Source organism: Budorcas taxicolor, chromosome 4, assembly GCF_023091745.1.
Source record: "Budorcas taxicolor isolate Tak-1 chromosome 4, Takin1.1, whole genome shotgun sequence".
Taxonomy (NCBI): Eukaryota; Metazoa; Chordata; class Mammalia; order Artiodactyla; family Bovidae; genus Budorcas; species Budorcas taxicolor.
The window spans coordinates 32,673,827-32,698,469 of NC_068913.1; the positions used below are offsets into that span (position 1 = coordinate 32,673,827).

At 42.5% G+C, this 24,643-nt stretch overlaps 1 protein-coding gene across 1 annotated transcript in view; it reads right to left on the bottom strand.

Annotated features, from left to right (window-relative positions):
• Positions 1 to 24,405, bottom strand: part of CDCA7L (cell division cycle associated 7 like) — a 47,389-nt gene extending 22,984 nt beyond the window's left edge. The window contains exon 1 of the mRNA XM_052639248.1: positions 24,311 to 24,405. Coding sequence (XP_052495208.1) covers positions 24,311 to 24,334 — 24 coding nt within the window. The 5' untranslated portion in view covers positions 24,335 to 24,405. The remainder of the gene's footprint in view (positions 1 to 24,310) is intronic.
• Positions 24,406 to 24,643: the final 238 nt, after the last annotated feature.

Genomic DNA, 24,643 nt, shown 5'->3' on the forward strand with positions numbered 1-24,643 from the left:
TAAATGCTCCCATAGCCAAGAAGATGCTAGCTTTCACAGCTGTAGACTTCACAGGCATGTACACGTGGGGGCTGAGCCAGACCCGAGTCTGAGCTGCTCTCACAGAGCCCACAGTGGGTCCAGATCTGTGATCACTGTTCCAAATCCAGGAACCTGACTTCAGCGGATCTGTGCTGGTGGCCTAGTGAAAACAACGTCTGAAAGACACCAGGGCCAATTCTGTAATTGCCCATAGTTAAGGTGGGGCTGAGAGCAGGGCCAGCAACAGTGTAATCGAAAGCTCATACAACAGGTAAACAGTTCCAGAGGAGGGATACTCGGTAGCTTTCCTTCCAGTTGGCATGCTCCAATCTTGCCTACCTCACACTGAGGATCAGAAACAGACAAGAAACAGATCTGGGGAGTTCCACTCCAACATCTAGGGAGCAGACCCACCTCTGACAGGGCAGTGACAACCACAGCAAAGGGGAGGCCAGTTCAGGCCTGGTCACCACAACACTGGTCACACCTCCTGCCAAGGGGAAAATGGCTCAAACACAACCCCAAAACAAGGAAAGGGCAATAGGAACATACATATCGATACTTACCTTCAATTAAATGGTTTAAATGCTCCAACCAAAAGACACAGACTGGTTGAATGGATACAAACACACAAGGCTGTACATTTGCTGTCTACAAGACTCACTTCAGACCTAGGGACACACACAGACTTAAAAGAAAGGGGATGGAAACAGATATCCCATGCACATGGAAATCAAAATGAAGCTGGAGTGGCAATACTCTGATCAGACAAAACAGACTTTAAAATATGGACTGTTACAAGACATGAGGAAGGACATTACATATGATCAAAGGATCAATCCAAGAAGGTACAACACTTGTAAATATACATGCACCCAAGATAAGAGCACTGGAGAAGGCAACGGCACCCCACTCCAGGGTTCTTGCCTGGAGACTCCCAGGGACGGGGGAGCCTGGTGGGCTGCCATCTATGGGGTCACACAGAGTCAGACACGACTGAAGCGACTCAGCAGCAGCAGCAGCAAGATAAGAGCACTTCAATATACAAAACAAATACTAACAGCCATAAAAGGAGAATTCAACAGTAACGCAACAACAGTGAGGGACTTTTAACACCTCACTATTAGTCCTCATCAGTGGACTAATCATCTATACAGAAAAACCAATAAGGAAACACAGGCCTTAAATGATACAAAAGACCAGATGGACTTCACTGATATTTATAGAGCATCCCATCTCCAAACAGCAGAATACACACTGTTTTCAAGTGCACCTGGAACAGTCTCCAGGACTGATCACATGGTGGGGCACAAAACAAGTCTTGCCAAACTTGAGAAAATTTAAACCACATTAAGCATCTTTTCCAACCACAATACTACAAGATTAGAAATTAAGAGAATAAAAAAACCAAAAGCATAAACATTTGTGGAGGCAGAAAGAATCAATGGATCACTGAAGAAATCAAAGAGGAAATTTTTAAAAAACACCTAGAGACAAAGGACAACAAAAACATAATCCAAAACCTATGGATGCAACAGAAGCCGTCCTGAGAAGGAAGTTTATAGCAATGCAATCTTACCGCAGGAAGCAAGAGAGACCTCAAATAAACAACCTGACCTTACACCCTAGAGCAGCCAGAGGAAAAAGGAACAAAGTCCCAAGTCAGTGGAAAGAAAGAAGTCTTTAAGATCAGAGCAGAAATAAATGAAATAGAGATGAAGAAAACAATAGAAAAGACCAATGAAACTAAAAGTTGACTCTCTGAAAACATAGTATCAAGAAATCTTTAGCCAGACTCATCAAGAATAAAGGGAGAAGGCTAAAATCAATAAGATTAGAATGAAAAAAGAGATGTTACAACTGACATCACAAAACCATAAAGACTCCTAACAGATTAACACAAGCAACTATATGCCAATGCAATGCCAAAAGAAATGGACAAATTCTTAGAAAGGTTCCATCTCTCCAAACTGAACCAGGAAGAAATAGCAAATATGAACAGATCTATCACAAGTACTGAAATTGAAACTGTGATTAAAAAAACTCAACAAAAAAAATGTAGAACCTGATGGTTTCACAGGCAAATTCTATCAAACACTCATTTAGGTGAGAGTTGACACCTATCCTTCTAAAACTATTCCAAAAAATTGCAGAGGAAGGAACACTCCCAAACTCATTCTATCACCCACCAAAACCAAAGATATCACAATAAGAGAAAATTACAGGCCAATATCACCGATGATCATGGATGTAACTCCTCAACAAAATACTAGCAAACCGAATTCAACAACACATTAAACGGATGAAGCACCATGATCAAGTAGGGCTTACCCCAGGAATGCACAGGTTTTTCAACATCCACCAATCAATCAGTGTGATATTCTGCATTAACAAATTGCTGAATAAAAATCATATGATCATCTCAACAGATGTAGAACATGCTTTTGACAAAATACAACACCCATTTATAAAAACTTCACAGAAAGGGGGCATAGAAAGAACCTACCTCAACATAATAAAGGCCACATATATAACGAACCTACAACTAACATCATTTTAAATGCTGAAAAGCTGAAAGCATTTCCTCCAAGATCAGAAACAAAACAAGAATGTCCACTCCCACCACTTTTATTCAACATAGTTTTGCAAGTCCTAACATTGGCAATCAGAGAAGAAATTTTAAAAAATCCAAATTAGAAACGAAGAAGTATAACTGTCACTGTTTCCAGATGATATGATATTACGCATAGAAAATCCTAACAATGCTACAGAAAACATCAGAGTTCATCAATGAATTAGGTAAAACTGCAGGATACAACATTAATACATAGAATCTATTACATTTCTATATAATAACAACAAGAGATCAGAAAGAGAAATTGAATAAACAACCCCATGTACCATCACATAAAAAGAAGAAAATACCTATGAATAAACTTACTCAGTTCAGTTCAGTTCAGTCGCTCAGTCGTGTCTGACTCTTTGCAACCCCATGAATCGCAGCACGCCAGGCCTCCCTGTCCATCACCAACTCCTGGAGTTCACTCAGACTCAAGTCCATCGAGTCAGTGATGCCATCCAGCCATCTCATCCTCTGTCGTCCCCTTCTCCTCCTGCCCCCAATCCCTCCCAGCATCACAGTCTTTTCCAATGAGTCAACTCTTCGCATGAGGTGGCCAAAGTACTGGAGCTTCAGCTTTAGCATCATTCCTTCCAAAGAAATCCCACAGTTGATCTCCTTCAGAATGGACTGCTTGGATCTCCTTGCAGTCCAAGGGACTCTCAAGAGTCTTCTCCAACACCACAGTTCAAAAGCATCAATTCTTTGGCACTCAGCCTTCTTCACAGTCCAACTCTCACATCCATACATGACTACTGGAAAAACCATAGCCTTGACTAGATGGACCTTAGTCGGCAAAGTAATGTCTCTGCTTCTGAATATACTATCTAGGTTGGTCATAACTTTTCTTCCAAGGAGTAAGCGTCTTTTAATTTCATGGCTGCAGTCACCATCTGCAGTGATTTCGGAGCCCCCCAAAATAAAGTCTGACACTGTTTCCACTGTTTCCCCCATCGATTTCCCATGAAGTGATGGGACCAGATGCCATGATCTTCGTTTTCTGAATGTTGAGCTTTAAGCCAACTTTTTCACTGTCCTCTTTCACTTTCATCAAGAGGCTTTTTAGCTCTTCACTTTCTGCCATAAGGGTGGTGTCATCTGTATATCTTGAGGTTATTGATATTTCTCCTGGCAATCTTGATTCCAGCTTGTGTTTCTTCCAGTCCAGCGTTTCTCATGATGTACTCTGCATATAAGTTAAATAAGCAGGGTGACAATATACAGCCTTGACGTACTCCTTTTCCTATTTGGAACCAGTCTGTTGTTCCATGTCCAGTTCTAACTGTTGCTTCCTGACCTGCATACAGATTTCTCAAGAGGCAGGTTAGGTGGTCTGGTATGCCCATCTCTTTCAGAATTTTCCACAGTTTATTGTGATCCACACAGTCAAAGGCTTTGGCATAGTCAATAAAGCAGAAATAGATGTTTTTCTGGAACTCTCTTGCTTTTTCCATGATCCAGCAGATGTTGGCAATTTGATCTCTGGTTCCTCTGCCTTTTCTGAAACCAGCTTGAACATCAGGGAGTTCACGGTTCATGTACTGGGGTCAGGAACGGTGGCGGTAAGGAAATACCCCTAGTCCAAGGTAAGGAGCAGCAGCTGTGCTTTGCTGGAGCAGCCGTGAAGAGATACCCCACGCCCAAGGTAAGAGAAACCCAAGTAAGATGGTAGGCGTTGCACGAAGGCATCAGAGGGCAGACACACTGAAACCATACTCACAGAAAACTAGTCAATCTTATCACAGTAGGACCACAGCCTTGTCTAACTCAATGAAACCAAGCCATGCCTACGGGGCAACCCAAGACGGGCAGGTCATGGTGGAGAGGCCTGACAGAATGCGGTCCACTGGAGAAGGGAATGGCAAGCCACTTCAGTATTCTTGCCTTGAGAACCCCATCAACAGTATGAAAAGGCAAAATGACAGGATACCAAAAGAGGAACTCCCCAGGTCATTAGGTGCCCAATATACTACTGGAGATCAATGGAGAAATAACTCCAGAAATAATGAAGGGATGGAGCCAAAGCAAAAACAATACCCAGTTGTGGATGTGACTGGTGATAGAAGCAAGATCCGATGCTGTAAAGGGCAATATAGCATAGGAACATGGAATGTCAGGTCCATGAATCAAGGCAAATTGGAAGTGGTCAAACAAGAGATGGCAAGAGTGAACGTTGACATTTTAGGAATCAGCGAACTAAAATGGACTGGAATGGGTGAATTTAACTCAGATTACCATTACATCTACTACTGTGGGCAGGAATCCCCCAGAGGAAATGGAGTAGCCATCATGGTCAACAAAAGAGTCTGAAATGCAGTACTTGGATGCAATCTCAAAAACGACAGAATGATCTCTGTTTGTCTCCAAGGCAAACCATTCAATATCACAGTTATCCAAGTCTGTGCCCCAACCAGCAACGCTAAAGAAACTGAAGTTGAACGGTTTTATGAAGACCTACAAGATCTTTTAGAACTAACAACCAAAAAAGATGTCCTTTTCATTATAGGGGACTGGAATGCAAAAGTAGGAAGTCAAGAAACACCTGGAGTAACAGGCAAATTTGGTCTTGGAATGCGGAATGAAGCAGGGCAAAGACTAATAGAGTTTTGCCAAGAAAATGCACTGGTCATAGCAAACACCCTCTTCCAACAACACAAGAGGGACATCACCAGATGGTCAACACCAAAATCAGATTGATTATATTCTCTGCAGCCAAAGATGGAGAAGCTCTATACAGTCAATAAAAACAAGACCAGGAGCTGACTGTGGCTCAGATCATGAACTCCTTATTGCCAAATTCAGACTTAAATTGAAGAGTGTAGGGAAAACTGCTAGACCATTCAGGTATGACCTAAATCAAATCCCTTATGATTATACAGTGGAAGTGGATAGATAAGAGTGCCTGATGAACTATGGAATGAGGTTCGTGACATTGTACAGGAGACAGGGATCAAGACCATCCCCATGGAAAAGAAATGCAAAAAAGCAAAATGGCTGTCTGGGGAGGCCTTCCAAACAGCTGTGAAACTTACTTAAGGAAGCAAAAAACCTATACCTTGAAAGCTGTAAGATGCTGATGAAAGAAATCGAAGATAACACAGGTGGAAAGATATACCATGTCCCTGGATTGGAAGAATCAACACTGTCCAAATGACTATACAACCCAAAGCAATCTACAGCCTCAATGCAATCCCTATCAACTTACCAATGGCATTTTTCACAGAACCAGAACAACAACAACAAAAAAAGAAATTAAATTTCTACGGAGACACAAAGGACACCAAACAGCCAAAAGCAATCTTAAGAAAAACGGAGCTGAAGGAATCAGGGTCCCTGACTTCAGGCTATACTACAAAGCTACAGTAATCAAAGCAATATGACACTGGTACAGAAAAAGAAATACAAACCAATGTAGCAGGATAGAAAGCCCAGGGAAAAACCATACACCAACGGTCAATGAATCTTCAACAAAGGAGGCAAGAATATGCAATGGAGAAAACATAGCCTCTCCAATAAGTGATGCTGGAAAATCTGGACAGCTACATGTAGAAAAAACCAGAATATTCTTCAACGTCATACACAAAAATAAACGCAAAATGGATTAAAGACCTAAATGTAAGACTGGATACTAAAAATATCTTAGAGGAAAACAATAGAATATTCTTTGACATAAACTGCAACAGTCTGTGGATCCACTAGAATAATGGAAATAAAAACAAATAAATGGGGTCTAATCAAACCTATAAGCTTTTGCACAGCCAAGGAAATGATTTAAAAAAAAGGAAAGGAAAAGACAACCTATGGAATGGGAGAAAGTATTTGCAAACGATGCAACCAAGGGCTTAAACAAAATATACAAACAGCTTTTATAACTCAGTAACAGAAACCAAACAACCCAACTGAAAATGGTCAGGTCTTAATAGACATTTCCCCAAAGACATACAGATGGTCAGTAGGCACATGAAAAGATGTTCATGAATAATTATTAGGGAAATGTAAATCAAAACTACAATGAGACATCACCTCAGACCGGTCAGAACAGCCATCATTAAAAAGTCTCCAAATAACAAATGCTGGAGAGGGTATGTAGAAAAGGAAAACCTCCTACAGTGTTGGTGGGAATGTAAGCTGATGCAGTCACAATGGAAAACAGTATAGAGGTTCCCCAGAAAAACTCAGAATTACCATATGACCTAGCAATCCCACTCCTGGGCATGTACCCAGACAAAACTATAATTCAAAGAGATACGTGTACCCCTAAGTTCACAGCAGCACTACTCACAACAGCCAAGACATGGAAACAACTAAATTTCCACTGAAAGATAAATGGATAAAGAAAACATGGTACATATATACAATGGAATATTACTAAGCCATAAAAAATGAAGTAATGCCATCTGCAGCAACATGGATGGACCTAGGAATTATCATAGTAAATGAAGTCAGACAAATAATCATATATCATTTATCTGTGGAATCTAAAAAGAAATGATACAAATGAACTTATTTACAGAACAGAAACAGACTTAAGAGAATGAACTTAATAGTTATCAGGGGGCAAGCACGGGACAGGGGATAGACTGAGCATTCGGACTGACATATACACACTACTATATTTAAAAGTGACAACACAGACCTACTATATAGCACAAGGGACTCTGCTCAGTATTCTGGAGTAACCTAAATGGGAAAAGAGCTTGAAAAACAACAGACCCGTGTCTATGTATAATTGAATCATTTGATGTACACCTTAAACTAACACAACATTGTGAATCAACTATAGTCCAATATAAAATAGAAATTCAAGGGAAAGAGAAAAGAAAGAAGAAATATTCACCTTCCAAATGGTAGGAACTTCGGTGGCATTTTTATTATTCATCCTTGGTCCATTCTGTTCACAATGCAATTTTTGGTCCAGAGGATGCTTCAGCCTAGTTTCCAACTCCCTTCCAGTTACCTTAAACTAGTAAAGCAGACGCTGTTGCAACTTTCCAATCAGTCAGGGGGGCTGCCTGAGGGTCCCTGTCTCACCTAATTCACTCTAGGGTGAGGAAAAGCTCCAGCCATTGCTCATGGAAGCGGTAGGGGCCTACAGACCTGCAGATGCCTGGGAATGAGAGTTTACGCCTGGATAAATACAACAGACCATCTAAAGCCCCAAGGAGAAGCTTGGGTAGAACCTCTAGGGAAATTAAGATAGTCCAAAGAAGTTGTCTATATGGAAGAACTGACAAAGTCACACACAGGTCCAAGAGACACATTCTCAAAAAAGATGTGAGAAAAGCTTAACTAAATTTTCCGAGCTCAGAGCATACCCAGCCAACCAGTGAATGGTTTCCCTGGCATTACAGCCAGTCTTCAAAAACTGCAAAAGGTGGCAGTTTCTCAAACACCCAACTTTTGGCAAAGAAGAAACGCACACTAAACAAAATTCAAAGGAACAAAATAATAGGTAGAAATGGATGTCCCTGAGGAACCAGACTGGGACTCCCTAGACAAAGATAACTGTCTTAAATATGCTCAAAGAGCAAAAGGAAAACAGAAAGAACTAGGGTAGAAAAAGAACTAGAAAATGATATATAAGCAATGGGATACTATCAGTAAAGAGAAATTATAACAAGGAAAAGAAACAAATTCTGGAGAAAATACAATAACTAAATTGAATATTTCCCTGCTGCTGCTGCTAAGTCACTTCAGTCGTGTCCGACTCTGTGCGACCCCACAGACAGCAGCCCACCAGGCTCCCCCATCCCCGGGATTCTCCAGGCAAGAATACTGGAATGGGTTGCCATTTCCTTCTCCAATGCATGAAAGTGAAAAGTGAAAGTGAAGTCGCTCAGTCGTGTCCGACTCTCCACGACCCCATGGACTGCAGGCTTCCAGGCTCCTCCATCCATGGGATTTTCCAGGCAAGAGTACTGGAGTGGGGTGCCACTGCCTGCTCCCTAGAGAAATTCAAATTCAGATTGAGAAGGCAAAAGAATCAAGAGACTTGACAAAATAATAGCCAAAAAATTCCCAAATTTAATGAAAGACATGAATTATAGAAATCCCAAGTAGGATAAATCCAAGAGATCCACACTGAGGCACACTTTAATTAAACTGTGGAATGATAAAAGAGAATGTTGAAAGCAGCAAGAGAAAAGCAACTCATAACAACAAGGGACCCTCTGTAATACTACTAGCTGATTTCACTTCAAAAATTTTGAAGAGCAGAAGGCAATAGATTAATACATCTGTGCTGAAAGTAAAAAAACTGTCAACCAAGAATTCTGTATCTGGAAAAACTGTCCTTCAAAAATGCGGAAGAAATTAAGACGTTACCAAATAAAAGTTGAGGGCGTTCATTACTACTAGACCTGCCCACAAGAAATCCTAGAGAGTCCTTCAAGCTGAAATGAAAGGACACAGTAACTTAAAGCCATACAAAAATACAGTCTTCAGTTAAAGGTAAAAACACAAATATAAAACTCGGTATTATGTAAATTTGGTTTTGAAACTGCACTTTTTATTTTCTATAGGATTAAAAAACCAAATCTATGTTTCTGGGTACACAATCCATGAAGATGTCATTTGTGACATCAACAACAAGGAGAAGGAACAGAACTATCTAGGAACAGAGCTTTTGTATGCCACTTCTGTAAATTGATATCATTCAAATTAGACTGTCTTAATTTTAGAATATTATATGTAATCCCCATGGTAACCACAGAGAAAATATCTGTAGAATACACACAAGAGGAAACGAGAAGGAATCAAAACATGCCACTACAATGAAATCAACAGAACACAAACACAGGCAGTAATTCCAAGAAATGAGGGTCAAAAAAGCTGGAAGACATAAGACAACAAAAATAAAACGGTAAAAGTCCTTCCCCATCAGCAATCACTTTAAATACAAATGATTAAACTCTACAATCAAAAGACAGATTAACAGAATGAATTGCATGATAGGATCCAACCATATGCAGCCTACAAGAGACTTATTTCAGATCTAAAAACACAAACAGGTTGAAAGTGAAAGAATAGAAAAAGATCTTCAACAGAAGCAGTAACCCAAAATGAGACTAATATCAGATAAAGTAGATATTAATTATAAGAGACATTACCCATTGATAAAGGATCAACCCATCAAGAAGATACAATAATTATAAATATGTATGAAACATCAGAGCTTCAATACCTACAAAGAAAACACTGACAGAATTGGGAAAAAAAAGTTATTCTACAATAACAGTTGGAGACCTCAATACAGTACTTTCAATAATGGACAGAAACAGCAGAGAGAAGATCAGTAAGGAAAAACAGGAAGTGAACATTATAAACCAACTGGAACTAGCAGACATATATAGCAGAATATACGTTTTCCTCCCAACACAACACCCAATAACAGCAGAATATGCATTTTCCTCAAGAGCAAATGGAAATCTCCCCAAGACAGACTGTCTGTGACACTACAAAACATGTGAGTATAAATTTAAAAGATTAAAATCACATCAACTACCTTTGTAATAATGACAGAAGAAAACCAGAAATCAGCAACAGAAGAAAAACTGGAAAATTCACAAATAAGTAGAAATTAAACAACACTCTTAAACAACCAGCGGTCAAAGAAGAAAACACGAGGGAAATTAGAAAATATTTTCAAAGAAGTGAAAGCAAAATATACCAAAACCTATGTGATGGAGAGAAAGCAATACTAAGAAAAAATATACAGCTACAAATATTTATATTAAAAATGATCTCAAACCAAGAAACTAATTTTATATTATTAGGGACTAGAAGAAGTATGGTAACTAAGCCCAAAGGTTCAGAAGGAAGGAAAAAATTACAGCATAGATAAAGAACAGAACACCAACAGAGAAAAATCAGTAAAACCAAAAATCAGTTCTATGACAATAACACAACTGACAAACTTTTAGGCAGACTGATTACCGAAAAAAGACAGAAAATCCAAATTGCTGAAATAAAGCAGAGGCATTACTACTAGTTTTACAGAAGTAACAAAGATAACAAAAGCAGTACTTTATGTATAATTAGGGGCTTCTCTGGTAGCTCAGTGGTAAAGAATCCACCTGCCCATGTAGGAGGCACGGGTTCAATCCTTGATCCAGAGATCCCACATGCCGGGCAGCAACTGTGCCCATGGACCACAGCTACCGAGCCTGTACTCGGAAGCCCGGGAGCCACGGCTGCTGAGCTTGTGTGCTGCAGCCGCTAAGCCCCAGGCTTCCCAGAGCCCGCGCGCCACAGAGCAGCCACTGCAACGAGAAGCCCGTGCACCGCAGCTAGCGAGCAGCCCCTCAATGCAGCTGCCGAGACCCAGCCAAGCGAAAAGCAAGCAAATCATATTTTTTAAAAAAGAGTCTTATGGGCAATTACATGTCAAAAAATTAGCTAGATGAAATGGGTAAAACACACAACCTTCCAAGACTGATTCCTCAAAAACAAAAAACCTAAACAGATTTCTAACTAATAAGAATTTGAATAATGAAAAACCTCCCAACAAAGTAAATCCCAGGAACAGAGTTCTAGTTAACATTTAAAGAAAAAATTAACACCAATCCTTCTCACATTCTTTTAAAAAAAAAAAAAGTGAAGAGGAGAGAACACTTCTTACCTCATTCTATGAGGCTGGTTATTATTCTGACAGCAAAGCCAGACAATCTTTTCATGGTTTTAAAAAGCTCCACAAACAATGGAAGGAATCATTACCAACCTAATAAAGGCCATATATGAAAACCCCGCAGCTAATATACTCAATGGTGAAAGACTTAACACTTTCTCCTATGATCAGGAACAAAACATCTACCTTCACCACTTCTATTCAACATAGTATTTGAGCAATTATCCAATGAAAATAAATAAAATGCATCCAAATTGGAAAGAAGGCATTAAAACTGTTTGCAGGTGTTTAGAACATCTAAAGATCCCATAGAAACTATCATAACTATTTTTCAAATTCAAATCGAATCAGTAGCATTGCTATACACTAACAAGGAACAATCGGGAAAAATTCCATTTATCAGAGCATCAGAAAAAAAAAAAAAACTCTTAGGAATTAACTTCGGCCATGAGGCTGAAGACTTACACACTGAAAACTATAAAAGACCACTGAATGAAATTCATGAAGACATAAATAAATGGAAAGATATCACATATTCATAGATTGGAAGATTTAATGATGTTGAGATGACAACACTACCCAAAACTATCTATATACCCAACACAATCCTCATCAGAATCATGGTAACACTTTTTTGCAAAAACAAAAAAGCTCTTATGAAAATTCATGTGGAATCTCAAGAGGCCCTGAAAAATCAAAACAATCTTGAAAATGAAGAGCCTCACGGGAGTATTCACACTTAATTGATTTCAATACTTACTACAAAACTACACTAATCCAAACAGTACAGTCCTAGTACAAAGATGGACTTTTAGATCAGTGCAATAGAACACAGCACCCCAAAATAAACCCTTGACTAGATGGTCAAATGACTTTTGACAAGGATCCTAAGACTGTTCAATGGGGAAAGGATAGTCTTCAACCAAGGATGCTGGAAAAACTGTATTTCCGCATGCAAAGAATGAAGCTCAAACCTTATCTTACACCACCTACAAAAAACTAGAAATGCAAAGACTCTAAATGTTAAGAGCTGAAACTATAAAAACTCTTTCCTTCTTGGAGGAAAACATAGATGGAAAAATTCATGACTTGGATATGACACCAAATGCACAGACAAGAACAGGAAAAGAATATAGATAATGATTGGACTTCACCAAAATTAAAAAATTTTCTGCACTAAAGGATACTACCAAGAGAATGAAAAATACAACTAGAGAATGGGAGAAAATATTTGCAAATCATGTATCTGATACAGGGTTAATATCCAGAAAATAGAAAAAACTCTTACAGCGCAACCAAACACTAATTTAAATATTAGCAAAAGGCTTAGATATTTCTCCAAATATATGCAAATAGCCAATAAGCAACTGAAAAGATGCTCAACATCATGAATCATTAGGGAAATGCAAATCAAGACCACAATGAGATATCATGTCACACCCATTAGGATGGCTATTATCAAAAAAATAGAAAACAAGTGTTTCTGAGTAAGCAGAGAAATTGGAACATTTGAGTACTGTTAGTCGTTATGAAAAAAGTGTGCAGCCACTGTGGCAAACAATATGATGCTGCTGGTAAGTTGCTGCTAAGTCGCTTCAGTCATGTCCGACTCTGTGCGACCCCACGGACAGCAGCCCACCAGGCTCCCCCATCCCTGGGCTTCTCCAGGCAAGAACACTGGAGTGGGTTGCCATTTCCTCCTCCAACGCATGAAAGTGAAAAGTGAAAGGGAAGTCGCTCAGTCGTGTCCAACTCTTAGCGACCCCATGGACTGCATAGCTCCCCAAAAAATAAACACATAATTATCATACGATCCAGTAATTCCGCTTTTAGGTATATGTTCATAAGTATTAAAAGCAGGGATTCAAACTGATATTTTACACCAATGTTTATAGCAGCATTATTAAAGATGGCCAAAAGGTAGGAACAGCCCACATGTCCATGCACGAATGAATGGATACTATATAAAATATAGCATATGCATACAATAGGTTATTATTCAGATTGTAAGAAGAGATATCTTTGAACCTTGAAAATACACTAAATGAAATACATCAGACATGAAGGGATAAACACTGTATGCTTCCAGCGAAATTCACAGAAACACAAAGTGTTTCTGGGTGATTACTATGGACTGGAGGGAAGGAGAAGGAATGGAGAGAATTGTTTAAAGGGTACAGTTTCAGTTCAGGATGATGAAGAGGTTCTGGGTGTGAACAGTGGTAATGGTTACACAACAACGTGACTGAACTAGGTGCCACTCAGTTATACATTTGAAAATGGTTAACATAGTAAAATTTATGTTATGTATATTCTGCCATCATAAAAAAAAAGGCAGAAGAAAAAAGTCAATGCTATTCTTAAAAGACAAAATGTAAGTGGGAGGAAATTAACAGATGTGTCTGTATCTTGGGTAGCCTACGAACCAAACAAAGTTTTGGCAGACGTCCTGGGAGGGAACGGAGCCAAATCACTTGGGAAGTTCTGGCTAATTTCCTTTTCCAAAGGGTCAGCAGACAGGAAATGTGACGCCAATGTTAAGATCTCTGTACTCTAAAAGACTGATTATCAAATCAAACTAGTCTGCTCTCAGTGGTTTTCAACAAGCTGCTATTGACATTTTGGTGGCTTCTCCCTATGGGACACTTCTGCCCTGCCTGACACAGGGCACTGACATCCCTGAACTCTGAAGCCCTGACAACAGGCACATCCCCCTACTTTTGACAAGCCAGAAGTAGCCCACTTCTATCACCACCGTGACACCAGTTCACTCAGATGAGAACCACAGAATCCAAATTGAAACACACATGCCTTTGCGTGTCTGTCAGGACAGGACAGATTACAAAGCAGCAGCAAACGACTCCACGTCTGAATGATCTAAAGCAAGAGAGCCTTCTTTCTTGTGCACAGGACATGTTGGTCCTGGGCCAGCCAGGTGGGCCACTGCACACCATCCTCACCCAGGATCCAGGCTGACAGCGCTTCCACCGTCAGGAACATGGGCAGAGGGAGCATGACAAGGTAGGCGATGCGCCGGCTTTAGAGAATGTCACCTGGACCTGATACACGAGACTTCTGCTCACATTTCACTAGCCAGAGCACATCTTAAGTCTTGCCTGTTTCAGGGGCCGGGAAAATGCATTTATCAAAGGAACAAGAATATTTGTATAGAGCTCTGATGGCTACCAAACTATGACTGGAAAGCATTCCATGAAGTAGAAGACGCTGTGTCAATGTTCATTATTAAAAGTGATTAGAGGGTGTAATTGTACCAACGTGTGCCAAAGGACCCCATGAGCAATGAGTCACAGGGGTAGGGTGACGTGGGCAATCTACAGCCAGTGTCAGCGTGGTGTAGCGAATGCAAACAGGGAGGTCAGCCCAGGAGGGCACCTGACCCCGTCACGGCATGATGACCGAAGAATCCAGGGGCCCCGAGGTCGGCCACGTCCACACGGTCAGCCTAGAGGACGTGCAGGAAGTCCACAGGCAGATGCAGGAGTCTGGAGGACACGCAGGCAGGGGATACTGTCTCTTGGTAAGCCACTGTCCCTGTGCTCAGTGCAGACAAGCCTTGCCCTGCACACTCCTGCACACCCCACGGCCCAGCCCTGCACGCTTCCTAGAGGGAGCCTCTTGACACACTTCTGCCCTGCCAGGGGAAACACGCTGAACAATCCCCGGGATGCCGGCCTGTGCAGGCAGCTGACACCACTTGGCGCCTGGCTTTGTGCCACGGTGAATGGGCACACTCCCTAAGAGTGCATCCTCTCTCAGCTCCCAATTACAGCTGAGGAAGAGGATCCCCTAGTACAATAACACTCACAAGGACAACTAGATGCTCTTTTCAGTGAATTTTTGAAGCAATCAGTGTGGGAAAAGAGAACAAGGCAGTTTTATACTTTTTTTTAAAGTCAGGTAAGGAAAAATAAAAAAAATAAAAAAATAAAGTCAGGTAAGGAAAACCTCTGCAAGAGGTCATGTGCATGTAGGAGAAAGGCTGGATGAGGCCCCACCGGCTCTAACTATTTTATTTAAAAAAACAAAACAAACAAACAAACAAACAAACAGAAAACCTCCCCAAATAATTTTTGGGGGGGAGTTTTTTGGGGAGTTTTTTTTTTTAATAAAATAGTTAAAGCCGGTGGGGCCTCATCCAGCCTTTCTCCTACATGCACATGACCTCTTGCAGAAGGTTTTCCTTACCTGACTTGCATGCTCAGTATGACTCTTTGCAACCCCATGAACTGTAACCTGTTAGGTTCCTCTGTCCATGGGGATTCTCCAGGCAAGAATACCAGAATGGGTTGCCAAGCCTTCCTCCAGGGATCGGACCCCTGCGTTGTCCAGCGGATTCTTTACCAGTGCCCCAACTGGGAAGCCCCTCCCTCCCCCAACTGGGACTAACTGTTAGTAAAAAAACAAAGAATTAAGAATAAACATAATTTTTAACAGTTTAGTATTAGCACAAAAACAGAACTATGGATCAGTGGGAAAGAACAGAGAGCCCAGAAAAAAGTCCACACAGCTATGGCCAATTAATCTTCAGCAAAGGAAGCAAGAATATACAATGGAGAAAAGACAGTCTCTTCAGCAAGTGGTATTGGGAAAGGTGGACAGCCACATTTAAGCCAGTGAAGTTAGAACACACCATCATACCACAGAAGAAAATAAACTCAACACGGCTTAAAGACTTAAATATAAGACATAAGACCATACAACTGCCAGAAGAGAAAACAGGCAAAACATTCTCTGACATAAATCACAGTGATGCTTTCTCAGGTCAGTTTCCCAAACAATATAAATAAAAGCAAAAATAAACAAATAGGACTTAATCGAACTTAAACACTTTGCACAGCAAATAAGCCATAAACAAAATGAAAAGACAACTTACAAAATGGGAGAAAATATTTGCAAACCATGTTACCATCAAAGGTTTAATTTCCAAAATATACAACCAACCCACACTGCTCAATAAAAAAGAAAAAAAAGAAAAAAAAAACTTAAAAAATGGGCAGAAGACCTAAGTAGATATTTCTCCAAAGAAGGCATACAGATGGGCAACGGGCACACGAAAACAGCTGAACATGGTGAATTCTTAGAGAAATGCGAATCAAGACTATACAGTGAGGCTGTCACCACACACTAGTCAGAAGAGACACCCTTCAGTTCAGTTTAGTTGCTCAGTCGTGTCCGACTCTTTGCGACCCCATGAATCGCAGCACGCCAGGCCTCCCTGTCCATCACCAACTCCCGGAGTTCACTCAGACTCACGTCCATCGCGTCAGTGATGCCATCCAGCCATCTCATCCTCAGTCGTCCCCTTCTCCTCCTGCCCCTAATCCCTCCCAGCATCAGAGTCTTTTCCAATGAGTCAACTCTTCGCATGAGGTGGCCAAAGTACTGGAGTTTCAGCATTAGCATCAGTCCTTCCAAAGAACACCCAGGACCGATCTCACATTTAAAAGTCTACAAATAATAAATGCTGGACAAACTGTAGAGAAAAAGGAATCCCCCATACACTGTGGGTGAGAATGTAAATTGGTGCAGACATTTGGAAAACAGTATGGAAGTTCCTCAAAAAACTAAAAATAGAGTTGCCACATGATCCAGCAATCCCACTCCTGGCCATGTATCAGGCAAAGATGAAAATGCTAATTCAAAAAAAATAGAACACTGCACCCCAATGTTCACAGAGCACTATTTACAACAGCCAAGACACGGAAGCACCTAAATGCCCACTGACACATGAATGGATAAAGAAGATGCGCTGTGCACACACACACACAAATATTAGTCATAAATAATAATAAAACAATGCCATTTGCAACAACATGGACAGACCTTGAGATTATAATGTTAAGTGAAGGAAGTTAGAAAAATAAAGACAAATACCATATGATATCATTTATATGTGAAATCTAAAATATAATAAACTTATTTATAAAACAGAAATAGACTCACATACATAGAAAACAAACACGCTTACCAGAGGGGAAAGGAGGTGGGTAGGGATAAATCCAGAGTTTGGGATTTGCAAATACTGTATTTTTATATAACAGAATTTATATAAAACAAACAAGGTCCTACTGGACAACACAGGGACTACATTCAACATCCTATAATAAACCATAATGGAAAAGGATATGAAAAGGAATATACATCTCTATAACTAAATCACTTTGCTATAGCAAAGAAGAAACTAACACATCACTGTAAATCAACCTCAATAAACAAATAAAAATATAAAAATTAATGATTTTTTCAATGCACTTTTATTTTTAACTTTCTATTTTAAACCAATGTTACTGGAGAACAAAATAAAGGGCACTAGGCATTTTGCATTAAAAAAATATTCTGAGAGAATTCAGTATCAATGATAGCTCCCCCCTCGCCCCACTGCCCTCAACTTAACCACCCTCAGAGTCATGGAGCTTTAAGTAAAAGCATGGAGTAGGTTGGGGGGGTGGGCAGGTATTTATTTATTTCAGGGCTTATTAAAGGTACAAGTTCTAAATTTTATACTTGGCAGTTCCGTGCTGCTTAAGCTGGGGAGCTCAGTAACAGCCAGAAGGCTTTCAGGACCACAGGAGGGAAAGAGGAGGGGAAGTTTTTTTCCCAGAATAATAATTTAAAAGAGCATTCTTGAATAAAAACATATCATGGAATAGGCATGACTTTTAAAGATAAAACAAGATTAATGGGAACATCTCCTGCACAGGCAGAGTGAGACTGCACACCTCCAGGCCACCGGGGCAGGCACAAACTGGCCTCCACCATGAATCAGTCCAACAAAAATTTCCAGAAGCTCTGTTCCAGCCTGTCATAACTCACGCCTGCACTCACTATACACAGACAATCCTAAACCATCTTTCTTTAAAAATTCAACAAATATTTAACAGCTGTGATTTGCCAGGGGTTTCCCAGGTGGCACCACTGTTAAAGAATCCACCTGCCAATGAAGGAGACTCAGGAGACACAGGTTCGATCCCTAGGTCAGGAAGATCCCCTGGAGTGGGAAATGGCAACCTGCTCCAATGTTCTTGCCTAGAAAATTCCATGGACATAAGAGGCTGGCAGTCTGCAGTCCATGGGGCCCCAAAGAGTCAGACATGACTAAGCACGTATGATATGCCAGGCCCTTCACTCACTGGGATAAGTATCATTTTGGCCTGCCACATGATTTGGGGTGATCAGCCATCACCCTGGGGTAAATCCTGGGCTCTCCAAGCAGAGGAGGTGTCTACCAGCAGGCAGCCGAGGGAGGGCCAGCTCTTGTGCCAAAAAGACTCAAAGGCACTTGCCAGGTACACGGGATCCTCAGAAGCAGAGCTTTAAACATGGCGGGGGGGGGGGGGGGGGGGGGGGCGGGGCTGCCCACAAGCAGTGCTGCTGCTATACAGGGTTTGGGGGAACAGAAGAGGGGGTCTTTGGGGAGGGATCCCTGGACTACACCCAGCCCTGAGGATACAGTTCAACAGGCAGGACAACCTGTGAAAGGTGTCACCACACACCTGATGGCCCATGTTATACTGTTTTATGTGCAACATGCAACCAGAAAATGCCTAGATCTTAAGCGTACAGCACGGTGACATTTTACAAACTGCACCCATCTATTACAACCAGCACATCAAGAAAAACTTCTGTTTTTTAAGCTCTCAGAAAGAGCTTTTATAGTGAGTGAACCTACTGTTTGATCTCTGGACATCCACAACATCAAGGAAAACACAGTTTCAGGAATGCCACCTAGAAGATGATTTACAGCCCAAATAAGCAAGACCAAAGAAGGCTTCCCTGGTGGCTCAGAGGTTAAAGAGTTTGCCTCCAATGCAGGAGACCTGGGTTCAATCTCTGGGTGGGGAAGATCCCCTGGAGAAGGAAATGGCCATCCACTCCAGTATTCTTGCCTGGAGAATCCCATGGATGGAGAAGTCCATGAGGTCACAAAGAGTCGGACACGACTGAGTGACTTCACCTTACCTTACCTTAAAGAAGGCTTAGCTTGGGGGCTCTAAGTTCAGGATGAAAATAGTCATTATTCCAGGCCGGTTATCATGAGCCCTGATTCTAACTTGAGCACAAAGTGCCTTCTGTCAGCTAATACAACGAAAGGAGAAATGCCTTAGGAAGACAGTATGTGAGAGGTTCTCATCTACTGACAATCAGGCATGTTCTACCAAACAGTCAGTGCATGATGAGGAAACAGCAATTAAGAACAGCGTTGTTTTCAATGCAGGGCATGTAGTATGTACCACTCCGAGACGGTCATTGCAAAGTTTCTTAAATGTATTTGTTTATAAATAAAAATTTTTCAACAGAAAATACATAAAACACTCATCTGAATGAAAATGAAAACCGTAAAGACCTCCAAGCTCCTCAGAAAAATAGTACGGACAGTGCTAAAGAAAGCAGGATTCAAACAACAATCACACTATAAAATTCAGCAGCATACCGTAGAGGTTAAGCAAAAATGGTGACTGCACACAGGCAAACAGGGAAGGAAAAATAACTAGAAAATGACACCCAGGGAGAAGTGAGGTAGAGCAACAGTTCAATTTGTTTCCTTTTCAGCTTCTGTGAACAGGGTGTTATTTGTACAACAGGAAATTCATCTAAAAGTCAATCCTGTCTAAAGACTTTGTGGATCTTCTTCACATTCCCAAGCCGACTTTTACAGCCAGCACCCAAGGAATCCTGCCCAAAGCATAACTTGCCCAGTTCCTTAAGAACTACATGAGCTGCTGTTAACACCCCAGCTCTTCTCTCTAAAAGGAGAGACAAAGGTGTGAGAAAACCCCACGCGGCGGACACCTCCTTCTATTCAGTTTAAACTTGGTGTGTCCTTGATCATGTCTAGCAGCAAGAGTCAGCCCCCTGCTCTGCAGACCGAGTTCTGATTCCGCTCCTTTTCTAGGCTACTCCAAGCAAATCAGTCTATCAGCCTTATCTTTAAAATGCAGATAATGCAACCTACTTCACATCACCACGGTGAGGATGAAATCTGTTAAGTACCTAGCACAGCACGACCTTCCTTGCAGGGTAGGGAGAAAGATGACTCTTAAGGTCTTCTCCTACCCTCAAAACTGAAGGCCGCCGAGGTCTTCCAGCTCAGAGCAGGAGCCAGCTGAACTCTGTCCAAGGCAGAAGAGCCAAGGAGCTCCAGAGTGATCTCTGACTGGGTCCTGGGAAAGAACAGTGTTTTAGGCGTCTCGGTTTCTTCCACTGTAAGTGACGTAATGCTTAGCACTCAGTAGCCACTAAAAGAACTAAGCCAGTCAGGGGGACTTTTGCTCATCAGCTGATGTTTATGATGGCAGGAAACTATCAACTACTTGAACCAAAACTCTGGCCTCTTTTACTGTGGGACTTCACAACCTACTTTTCTGCCCTCTGCACAGGGCATTTACTACAATAGGAGAAAATTATCCTGGCATGATAACTTCAGCTATATGCCAACTAGGCCTCTGAATGGTCCTATTTAAAAATTCCTACAGACCACTGCTTTTCACAAAGAAAAAGAAAACGATCCCCAAAATATTTAATCTCTATTCCTCCCCAGGGCTTCCCTGGTGGCTCGAATGGTAAAGAATCCACCTGCAAGGTGGGATACCTGGGTTCAATCCCTGGGTGGGGAAGATCCCCTGGAGGAGGGCATGGCAACCCATTCCAATATTCTTGCCTGGAGAATCCCCATGGACAGAGGTGCCTGGTGGGCTACAATCCATGGGGTTGCAAAGAGTCGGACACGACTGAGCAACTAAGCACAGCACATTCTTCCCCAAGGAGCCTGTCTCGATTCCATTTTGATGCATAAAGCTATGTCCTTTACAAATCAAAACTGTATCTTGGAGGTAAAAATTCTCTACTGTGGTTCACAGGGTAATGAGAGAATGCTTAAGGGCAGTTTAAAATCAGCATGCCTACACCACTCTATCTGAATGACCTTTCATTACTTCACTGCTCCTGAATGTTTAAGTCACATAAGTGTCTTACGGTCTTCTGTCCCATACACCTGACCAAATTGAAACTGCTGTGCTGAGGTTTCTCCCGACCACTGAGAATTCAGCTCTTTTGTGGGTGGGAGGTCAGCAGTACATCAAAAGGAAGAACAAGTGGCCTTTTAAACACGGATTAAAATGACAGATCATTGTGTAGGCCTTCTAAGATGTCATAAATGACCGCCCTCTGTTACCAGCTTCCGGGGCTCTGGGCACATGTTTTAAGTCAGAGGATCAGATGAGTCCACTTTGTGGCTGTGAGATCACCATCAGAAAAATTCCTGTGGGGAGGGAGGTGGGAGGGGACACATAGGTCTATGGCTGAATCATACTGATGTATGGCAAAAAATCATTATGATATTGTAATTATCCTCCTTAAAATGAATACATAAATTTTTTAAAAAGATAAATTCCTTTCCTCATCCAGACAGAATGCTCATGCAGTACATGAGATCATTTAGTATTATTTCGTTCTCTAAGGATCCCACAGGCACCCCAGTGCTAGAAGAGAGCAAAAAGATCACACCAACATTCAGGACCTCCCAGTCAATTCAGTCACTCAGTCGTGTCCGACTCTGCGAGCCCATGGACTGCAGCACGCCTGGTTTCCCTGTCCATCACCAACTCCCACGGCCTCCTCAAACTCATGACCATCGCGTCGGTGATGCCATCCAACCACCTCATCCTCTGTTGTCCCCTTCTCCTCCTGCCTTCAATCTTTCTCAGCATCAGGGTCTTTTCCAATGAGTCAGTTCTTTGACTCCCAGGCTCTCTGCAAGAAAGCCAAGGCAGTCCCATCCTCCGGCTCCTGCTGCTGAGTGCTCTCAGTAAGGGACCATCCCCTAGCCTTTACTGGGCATCATTCCTGTCACTCAATACAAAAGCACAAAGACACAGTGGTCAGCCCAACAAGGACTAGAGCCCATGGGAGGTGTGATCACTGTCAAAGGACATCAAATCTGACACACTGGTGAAGCTGCAGAAAAGCAGAGGCTAGAATGGAGTCCACAGAGTTTAAACAAATGTCTTGTCTCCTCCCTGCCTACTTCCCTTTACTCAGAACACTGGGCCTAAGCTGCTTTACGGAAGCCCCTTCCAGCTCTGCACTTTGCAAGGGATGGAAATTATCTGCTGCAGGTGTGGGATTAAAACCCACTGCACACTGGGCTGAGCCTCCCTTCAAGGTGTGCTGGAGTGCTCACCTTGCTCCTCTGTGCAAGAGGTGGGGGTACAGGGAAGAGCCACATGAATTCAACACCTTGCTGGGCCTGAAATGTCCATTAAGTGCTTTTATTTGCAGTCACCTGGCCACCCGGTAGAATCATTCTCCACTCAGATAAGACTATAATATCCTCACACGTAAACTATGATGAACATTTCCACTGAAAAATATCCTAACACATCTTAATTTGCACTGCCAATTAGGGGGTCTTCTGAGATGGAGGGGAAAAAAACCTGATCATCTTACAAAAAGTGACTTGCCCTAATGGGTGCATAACAGCTCTCGTATAATTGGTGGCTTACCTCCACCTGTACAATTGGTTAAATAGTATTAACACTATGGAAAATTAGCCTCACTATTTGACAGTAAAGTGTTCATTTCCAAGTACATATCCTGGGACATTTAAAATTTCCTATGCAGGAATTGTTATGTTGCACCACCAGAACAACAGGTCTTAGGAAGGATACACCATCAAGATACATTTTCTGATGAAATTCATAAGGGGCTGGAAGCTCCTTACAGAAGGGCTTAAATCCAGGAGAAACCCAAACCTCCTATAAGCCTAGGATACTAATTATATGGTGAGGGCCAGTGGTAAACATAAAAACATTAACTAAGCCTGTCCCACCCCTTCTTGAGTTAAGTCTTCCTTGTTTTTAATACCTCCCTTCTTTGGAGAAGTTTAAAAATACTCCTCAGAAACATTCACAACAGTAGATTTTTCTCAAGTGTCCACTTTCAGGAAGCCTTTCAGAAATCATCAAATGGTTATAGTGACCATCGGTGGCGTGACTGTGTGGCCAGACCCAGGCAGGTGGCAGTGTCAAGGCTCAGGTACCACCTTCCACTTCAGGTCTGCCAATTCTTGGGGAGGCCCAGTACCCAGGTGGAGAAAGGAGGTGAACACCAGCCAAAGGTAAGGAGGAAGCAGTGAGAGAGGTGTTCACAACGGCAAGAAAAACCCCAAGCCTCACACAAAGCATCTTTCGGGATCTCAGGAGCTACTTCCTTTCCTTTCTAAAACTTTTTTTAGTACATTTGAAAAAGTTTTGCTGCTTACCTCTGAATAAAATATGTGTATTCGTTTTTTACAAAGTCAAAAAGAAAACTGAGGCGAAGGCTACTTTCCCACCACCCACTGTAACACTTGGAACCTCGATAATGAAAATTTTAAGAAAAGACCTAGTTAAAACCACAATGGGTAACTAGGGTGATGCTGTATATATGATTTGGATCTTGGGGCTTTTTGTTTTTGAACCTGGACTAATGACGGTGCCAGTTCCCCCAAACAGTTACAAGTTCCTTGAAAACAATTACAAAAATTCTAGAACAAATACAAAAGCCATTCCTTACAAACTCCATTATCCAAGTTGAACTGCCTAATCCTCGACTGCTTTTGTTTTGTTTTAGAAAATTACACTTAAACTTAACCCCGTACCAATCCCAGAGTGGGGTGCGCGCACAGAAAAAGCTTCCCCTTCCCCGTCCCACGAGCACTGCAAAAGCAGTTGCTGAGTCCCTGCGGCCTCGCCGCCGGCACTGCCCTCCAGTGCGTCCACTCCGGGGGCTCCTGGCCGCAGCAGCACGGCCTGCGACCCCGGAGGTCCCACCCGAGACGGCGGTGAGCGCCCGCGTGGGGCGCACCCGGCCTCTCCGCGCCCGGAGAACACCCGACACCCACCGCACACACCTGCGGGGCACGCCCGCTCCACAACCAGGCAGCCGAGGGCCACGTTTCCAGCCCAAGGCGGGGAGCAGAGCCAGGCGCAAAGAGAAGGCAGACGTGGGCGCGTCCGGGCTGCGGCGGGCGGCCAGACCCTCACCTGCGAGCGCGTCGCCAACGCCATCCTTGCCCACGGGACTCCGGCCTCCGCCCAGCACGCGGCCACGGGAGCCTGGCTCTCCAGGGGCCCGGCGCACGGAGAACGCCCGCGGCCGCGCTGCACGCTCGCCCCGCCCGGAGCTCCGGCGGGCCGGGGGAGGGGCGCACTCGGCGCCCGGGACAGGGGGAGCGCCCCGCGCCGCTCACTCGCCCCGCCGCGGCCGCCCGCGAGCTTCCGCTTACACAACCCAAACTTCGCGACCGATGGATTTCGCTTCTCAGGCGGCGCAAGAAGGGCTGCAGCCGGGCTCCGCCCGAGGTGGCTGCCAATCTG